This window comes from Halichoerus grypus, chromosome 2 (assembly GCF_964656455.1).
Source record: "Halichoerus grypus chromosome 2, mHalGry1.hap1.1, whole genome shotgun sequence".
Taxonomy (NCBI): Eukaryota; Metazoa; Chordata; class Mammalia; order Carnivora; family Phocidae; genus Halichoerus; species Halichoerus grypus.
In genome coordinates this window covers 172,233,943-172,242,677 of record NC_135713.1, presented here as the reverse complement: position 1 = coordinate 172,242,677, position 8,735 = coordinate 172,233,943, and the positions used below count along the sequence as shown (strand labels likewise).

General features: G+C 37.8%; 1 protein-coding gene across 1 annotated transcript; it reads left to right on the top strand.

The window, feature by feature from the left end:
- The first annotated feature begins 942 nt into the window (after positions 1-942).
- On the top strand, positions 943-1,897 carry LOC118527082 (NHP2-like protein 1). Its single transcript, XM_036078684.2, has one exon. It carries the CDS (start codon positions 989-991, stop codon positions 1,373-1,375), a length of 387 nt encoding a protein of 128 aa, XP_035934577.1. The 5' UTR covers positions 943-988; the 3' UTR covers positions 1,376-1,897.
- The last annotated feature ends 6,838 nt before the right edge of the window (positions 1,898-8,735 follow it).

The following is an 8,735-nucleotide window of genomic DNA, read 5'->3' as shown; positions in this document are numbered from 1 at the left end:
ATAACGTGAGGGATGAGTTGTAAAGGAGTAGTTTTTCTATGCAATTGAAATTGGTATCAATTTAAGACAGATTTTTATAACTTTAGGATGTTATATGTAATTCCTACGGTGACCACACACACACACACACACACACACACCCTCTAGAAGATACAGAAAATGAAATGAGAAGGGAACTGAAACATGTAACTACAAAAATCAATTCACCAAGGAAGACCATATTCTGGGCCATAAGGCACATCTTAACAAATCTAAAAGAAGAGAAATCATGCAATGTCTGCTCTCAGGCTATAGTGGAATTAAACTAGAAATAACAGAAGTATAATTGGAAAATCCCCAAATATGTGGAAATGAAATAGAATACTTCAAAGTTACACATGGGTCAAAGAAGATATCTCAAGATAAATTAAAAATTATTTTGAAGTAAATGAAAATGAAAATACAACTTACCAAAATTTGTGAGATGCAATGAAAGCAATGCTTAGAGGTAAATTTAAAACACTTAATGTAAGAAAAGAATAAAGATCTAAAATCAATCATCTTAGTTTTCACTGTAGGAAACTAGAAAAAGGTCAAATTATATCCAAAGTAAGCAGAAGAAAAGAAATAATGAGAATTAGACCTGAAATCAATGAAATTGAAAACAGGAAATCAATAGACAAAAGCAACAAAACCAAAAGCTGGTTCTTTGAAAAGCTCAATATAATGGATAAGCCTCTAGCCAGGCTGAGAAAAAAAGAGGACACAAGTTATGACTATCAGAAATGAAAGAGGGGACATTACTATAGATTCCATGGAATCAGGAAATACTATGAACAACTCTATGCCCATAAATTTGATAACCTAGGTGAAACAGACCAACTCTTTGAAAGACTCAATCTGTCAAAACTCGCACAAAAGAAATAGACAATCTAATAGGTGTATATATACATTAAAGAAATTTAGGTGTCCTTGCGGTATCGGGCAGGAGACCACCGGGACAGACGCAATGACTGAAGCTGACGTAAATCCAAAGGCCTACCCCCTCGCAGACGCCCACCTCACCAAGAAACTACTGGACCTTGTTCAGCAGTCATGTAACTACAAGCAGCTTCGGAAAGGAGCCAATGAAGCCACCAAAACCCTCAACAGAGGCATCTCTGAGTTCATCGTGATGGCTGCAGACGCTGAGCCCCTGGAGATCATCCTGCACCTTCCACTGCTATGTGAGGATAAGAATGTGCCCTACGTGTTTGTGCGCTCCAAGCAGGCCCTCGGGCGGGCCTGCGGGGTTTCCAGGCCTGTCATCGCCTGTTCTGTCACCATCAAAGAAGGCTCACAGCTGAAGCAGCAGATCCAGTCTATTCAGCAGTCCATTGAAAGGCTCTTAGTCTAAACCAGTGGCCTCTGCCCACCCCCCCGAATCCTCCCCCTGGGGTTGTGTATCATATTGTCTGTGTCGGCATGTAGTTTCTCCAGCTACCTTCTCATTAGATTCTAGTACTAAATCTGGGTTTTGCATTTTTGTATTATTTTTGTTTTGTTGTATAGGTTGTTAGCCACATATTAACCCCCCACCCCAAGCTCCCATTCTACTCTCTCTACCGTCTATCCTCTCTTTTGAAAAATGAACTAATGCCGAAAACAGGCGGAAACAGAGTGGTGACACCATTCAAAGGCAGGGAAGAGCCAGGATAGAGATGTGGTTCCAACATTCAGGCGCTAACTTCCTGTTGTGTGTAGGACCTGATGGATGTAAACGCCATTCACTTTGTATCCCTTGTGCCTGGAGTACAGAATCATTCCATATGTGTTTGCCCTCTAGGGGGTTATGTATCATTTGGGGAGAAAGCATGTATTCTGTGAGGTTGTTAGGTGTATGTCCAAGTGTCATTTGCCAATACACCCCTGCTGTCTGCTTTGGTCATGTGATGTTATTCCCCCTCTCTACCAACTCCCAGCCATGCCCCTGAGGGTGGCGGGGCAGCAGCATACCAAAGAGATGTGCTGCAGAATTCCAGAGGCTTCCTGGGCCAATTAGACATGAGGCAGCTGACCTAGGTCTTGAAGGAGTCCATAGTGGCTAGAAAAAAAGAGGGTCAGCTGATGCTGGAACAAAGAAGTCTGGGCAAGTCACGAAGACCTGCCTGGAAGCTACAGCAGAGATGTTGGAATCAAGGAATGGAGATGTCTTCAGTGGACACTTGGTACCAGCCCTGAGAGCCCTGACTCCTGTTTCCTGCCACGATGTGGGTCAGATGTATGTATTTATCACATCAGAAGGACAGTGCTAGTGTGTCATTTCTTGTGAGCATCCTAATAAAGAAATATATTCATATTCCAAAAAAAAAAAAAAAGAAAAAGAAATTTAATCAACAGACAGACCCAGATGGGTTCATTGATGAATTCTACCAAACATTTAAGGAAGAAATTGTACCAATAGAAGCAGAGGGAATACTTTCTGATTTGTTCTGTGAAAGCAGCATTACCCTAATGTCAAAACCAGAAAATGACATTACAAGAAGAGAAATCTACAGACCAATATCCGATAATTTAATTGATCATGTAATCCATTACATAAAAGGCTAAAGAAGAAAAATCACATAAGCATATCAGTAGATGCTGAAAAAACATTTGACAAAATCCAACACCTATTCATGATAAAAACTCTCAGTAAACTAGGAACAGAGGGGGACTTCCTTAATTTGATAAGGAATAGCTACAAAAAGCCTACAACTAATATCATGCTTAATGGCGAGAAGCTTGAAACTTTTCCACTAAGATCAAGTATGAGGCAAAGATGTTCCCTCTCACTAGTCTTTTTCAACATTGTATGGGAAGTCCTTGCTAATGAAACAAAACAAGAAAAGAGGACAAAAGATATACACATTGGAAAGGAAGAAATAAAATTGTCGTTGTTTACAGGCAACACAATCACCTATATAGAAAATCCAAAAGAATTGACAATAAAACAAAAACAAAACTCCTGGAACTAATAATTTAGTAATAATTATAGCAAGGTTGTAGGATACAAGGTTAATATGCAAAAGTCAATCACTTTCCTATACACCAGCAATGAACAAGTGGAATTTGAAATTCAAAATATAATACCATTGACATTAGCACCTCCCCAAAACGAAATATTTAGGTATAAATCTAACAAAATATGTAAAAGATCTATATGAAGAAGACACAAAACTCTGATGAAAGAAATCAAAGAAGAGCTTAAAAAAAAAAAAAGGAACGATATTCCATGTTCATGGATAGAAAGATTCAATATTGTCAAAATCTCAGTTCTTCCCAACTTGATTTGTAGATTCAATGCAATCCCAATCAAAATCCCAGAAAAGTATTTTGTGGCTATCAACAGACTGATTCTAAAGTTCATATGGAGAGGCAAATGACCCAGAATAGCCAACACAATATGGAAAGGGAAGAACAAAGGTGGAGGACTGACACTACCTGACTTCAAGAAAGTATTGTAGCTTTAGTAAAGTTACAGTTGTCAAGGCAGCATGGTAGTGGTAAAAGAATAGAAATAGATCAGTGGAATGAATGGAGAACCTGGAAACAGATACATATAAATATGATCAACTGATCTTTGATAATACAATGGAGCAAAGATAGTCTTTTCAGCAAGATGGTGCTAGAACTACTAGACATCCACATGTAAAAAAAAAAAAATGAATCTAGACATAGACCTTATACACTTCATAAAAATTAACTCAAAATGGATCACAGACCTAAATGTAAAATTCAAAGCTATGAAACTTGTAGAAAATAATGTAAGAGAAAACTTAGATGAGCTTGGGTATGGTGATGACTTTTTAGATACAACACCAAGGGCATACTCTATTAAATAAAGAATTTTTAATCCATTAAAATTAAAAATTTCTGCTCTGGAAAAGACAATGTTAATAGAGTGATAAAACAAGGCAAAGACTGGGAGAAAATGTTTGCAAAAGGCATATCTGATAAAGTACTGTTGTCTAAAATACACAAAGAACTCTTTTTTTGTTGTTGTTTGTTTTTTTTTATGAGAAACATATAATGGTATTTTATTTTATTTTTTTTTAAATTTTTTTATTGTTATGTTAATCCCCATACATTACATCATTAGTTTTAGATATAGTGTTCCATGATTCATTGTTTGTGCATAACACCCAGTGCTCCATGCAGAATGTGCCCTCCTCAATACCTATCACCAGGCTAACCCATCCTCCCAACCCCCTCCCCTCTAGAACCCTCAGTTTGTTTTTCAGAGTCCATCGTCTCTCATGGTTCTTCTCCCCCTCCGATTTCCCCCCCTTCATTCTTCCCCTCCTGCTACATTCTTCTTCTTCTTTTTTTCTTTCTTAACATATATTGCATTATTTGTTTCAGAGGTACAGATCTGAGATTCAACAGTCTTGCACAATTCACAGCGCTTACCAGAGCACATACCCTCCCCAGTGTCCATCACCCAGTCACCCCATCCCTCCCACCCCACCCCCCACTCCAGCAACCCTCAGTTTGTTTCCTGAGATTAAGAATTCCTCATATCAGTGAGATCATATGATACATGTCTTTCTCTGTTTGACTTATTTCGCTCAGCATAATACCCTCCAGTTCCATCCACGTCGTTGCAAATGGCAAGATCTCATTCCTTTTGATGGCTGCATAATATTCCATTGTATATATATACCACCTCTTCTTTATCCATTCATCTGTTGATGGACATCTTGGCTCTTTCCACAGTTTGGCTATTGTGGACATTGCTGCTATAAACATCGGGGTGCACGTAGCCTTTCGGGTCCCTACTTTTGTATCTTTGGGGTAAATACCCAGTAGTGCAATTGCTGGATCATATGGTAGCTCTATTTTCAACTTTTTGAGGAACCTCCATACTGTTTTCCAGAGTGGCTGCACCAGCTTGCATTCCCACCAACAGTGTAGGAGGGTTCCCCTTTCTCCACATCCCTGCCAACATCTGTCATTTCCTGACTTGTTAATTTTAGCCATTCTGACTGGTGTGAGGTGGTATCTCATTGAGGTTTTGATTTGGATTTCCCTGATGCCGAGTGACGTTGAGCACTTTTTCATGTGTCTGTTGGCTGTTTGGATGTCTTCTTTGGAAAAATGTCTGTTCATTTCTTCTGCCCATTTCTTGATTGGATTCTTTGTTCTTTTGGTGTTGAGTTTGATGAGTTCTTTATAGATTTTGGATACTAGCCCTTTATCTGATATGTCATTTGCAAATATCTTCTCCCATTCTGTCAGTTGTCTTTTGGTTTTGTTGACTGTTTCCTTTGCTTTGCAAAAGCTTTTTATCTTGATGAAGTCTCAATAGTTCATTTCTGCCCTTGCTTCCCTTGCCTTTGGCGATGTTTCTAGGAAGAAGTTGCTGCAGCTGAGGTCGAAGAGGTTGCTGCCTGTGTTCTCCTTTAGGATTTTGATGGACTCCTGTAAAATACACAAAGAACTCTTAAAATTCAACAATAAGAAAATAACCAACCCCATTAAAAAATGAGCTGAAGACCTTAATGTCTCACTAAAGAAGATATACAGATGGCAAATAAGCATATGAAAAGATGTCCCACATCATATGTCATCAATGAAATGCAAATTAAAACAATGGGATACCACTACATACGTATTAGAATGGCTAAAATCCAGAACGCTGACAACACCAAAAGTTGACAAGGATATAGAGCAGCAAGAACTCTTATTCATTGCACGTGGGAATATAAAATGGTATAGCCACTTTGCAAGACAGTTTGTCAGTTTCTTATAAAACTAAACATACTCTTATTATGCAATCCCTCAATCTTGATCCTTGGTATTTACCCAAAGGAGTTAAAATCTTATATCCACACAAAATCTACACATGGATGTTTTAGCAGCTCTATTCATAATTGCCAAAATTTGGGAGTAATCAAGATGTCCTTCCACAGGTGAATGGATAAATAAACTGTAGTACATCAAGACAATAGAATATTATTCAGCACTATAAAGGAGTGAGACATCAAGCTATGAAAAGACATGGAGGAACCTTAAATGCATATTACTAAGTGAAAGAAGCCAGTTTGAAAAGGCTACATACTGTGTGATTCCAACTATGTGACACTCTGGAAACGGCAAAACTATGAAGACAGTAAAAAAAAAAATCAATAGTTGTCAGGGATTGGGAGTTGGGACAAGATGAATAGGTAGAGCACAGACAATATTTAGGGCAGTGATAATACTCTGTGTGATAGTATAATGATGGATATGTGTTATTATACATTTGTCCAAACCCACAGAAAGTACAACACTAAGAGTGAACCCTAAGGCAAACTATGAGGAAAAATTAGTTAAACACAAAGGAAGGCAGTAAGGGAGGAAATGAGGAACAAAAAAAACCTGTAACACCTACAGAAGACATACAACAAAATGGTAATAGTAAGTCCTGCCCTATCAGTAATGACTTTCAATATAAATGGGTAACCCTATACAGGCAAAAGACATAGATTAGTAGAATGATTTTAAAAACCAGGATCCATCTATATGCCGTTTACAAAAGATGCACTTTATTTATATTATATATTTTTAAAAGATTTATTTATTTATTTATTTGAGAGAGAGAGTGTGAGCAAGGGCAGGGGCAGAGGGAGAGGGAGAGAATCCTCAGGCAAACTTCCTGCTGAGCATGGAGCCCAACACAGGGCTGGATCCCAAAACCCTGAGATCATAACCTGAGCTGAAATCATGAGTTGGACACAACCGACTGAGCCATCCAGGTGCCCCTATTTTATATTATTTTTATTTAAAAATTTTTTATTTGAGGGTAGTTGACATACATGTTACATTAGTTTCAGGTTTCCAAATAGTGATTTGACAAGTTTCTACATTATGCTATGCTCACCACAAGTGCAGCTACCATCTGTCAGCATACCTTCTGTTAAAATATCATTGACTATATTCCCTATGCTGTACCTTTTATTCCCATGACTTACTCATTCCATAACTGGAAGCCTGTATCTCCCACTCCCCTTCACCCATTTTACCAATTCCCCCCATCACCTTCCCTCTGGCAACCATCAGTTTTCTGTATTTACAAGTCTGATTCTGCTTTTTGTTTATTTCTTTCTTTCTTTTAGATTCCACATATGAATGAAATAATATAGTATTTTTCTTTCTCAGTCTGACTTATTTTACTTAGTATAAAACCCTCTAGGTCCATCCATGCAAATGACTTGATCTCATCCTTTTTTATGGTTGTGTAATATTACAGTGTGTGTATGTACCACATCTTCCTTATCCTTTTGTCTATTGATGGACACTTAGGTCATGTCTGTATCTTGGCTATTTTAAATAATGCTGCAATAAACATTGGGGTGCGTATATATTTTCAAATTAGTGTTTTTGTTTTCTTTGGGTAAATACCCAGTAGTGGAATTACTGTGTCATATGGTATTTTTATTTTTAACTTTTTGAGGAACTTCTATACTATTTTCCACAGTGGCTGCAACAATTTACATTCCCACCAACAGTGCATAAGGATTCCTTTTTCTCCACATCCTTGTCAACACTTGTTATTTCTTGTCTTTTTTATTTTAGCCATTCTGACAGATGTGAGGTAATAACTCATTGTGGTTTTGATTTGCATTTTCCCAATGATGAGTGATGTTGAGCAGTTTTTCATGTGACCATTGGCCATCTGTATCAAAAGACTCACTTTAGATCTAAGGACATGCATAAGTTGAAAATGGAAGATGGAAAAGTTATTCTATGCAAATAGTAACCAAAAGAACAGAGGTGGCTACACTAATATCAGACAAATCAGACTTTAAATCAAAAGTGGTTATAAAGGACAAAGACATTATATAATGATAAAAGGATGAGTTCACCAAGAAGTTGTAGTAACTATAAACATGTGGGCATCAAACATCAGAGCTCCTAATTATATAAACCAAAGATTTGATATAATTCTAGGAGAAATAGATAGCTCTACAATAATAGGTGGAGTCTTAATTAGGATGAGATGAATTTTGGAGGAACACAAACATTCAATTCATAACAGTTGTTCAGGAATGATCAGGAATTTATAGAGACAGAGGTGACATTCACAGCTTATAGCTGAACCTCTGTAGGATACTGGTCCAGCAGCAGTAGACATGAATATTTTGACCCCTTTATAACCTTTCCTAGTCTAGTATAGTGATTACTACCTGTGATGGACTCTCCTCTCAACTGTCTTTAGGTCATCTGTAGCAAAGCTGTGATCCCAATACACAGAAAAGGGAGAGAACTAATGGATTAGGGATACTTATACTAAAACAGACATCTTGTATATAAGAATTTTACCTCACTGAAAATATGGATCTCTGGTAGGAAGAGGGTACAGTAATTTGGCCCACCTTGCTTAAGATCAATTGGCCAAAATTTGTGAATCTAATTCATGCTTGCAAGACGGAAAAACTACTAACATGGCATATTGCTGGATGTCTTTAGACCCCCAACTGAGAATTTTCCTGAAGGACTCCCCAATAAAAGGAGGAAATTAAGGTAAAAGTTGGAATTATTAAAAATAAAGTATAAGGCGTGCCTGGGTGGCTCAGTTGGTTAAGTGTCTGCCTTTGGCTCAGGTCATGATCTCGGGGTCCTGGGATCTAGCCCCTTGTCCAGCTCCCTGCTCAGTGGGGAGCCTGCTTCTCCTTCCACTCCTCCCTCGTTGTTGTTTTTTTTTCTCTCTCTCAAATAAATAAAATCGCTTTAAAATAAAATGAAATAAAAGT

Bases quoted from the DNA above. Each gene is read 5' to 3' on its own strand.
- LOC118527082 (XM_036078684.2), top strand. From the start codon at position 989: ATGACTGAAGCTGACGTAAATCCAAAGGCCTACCCCCTCGCAGACGCC.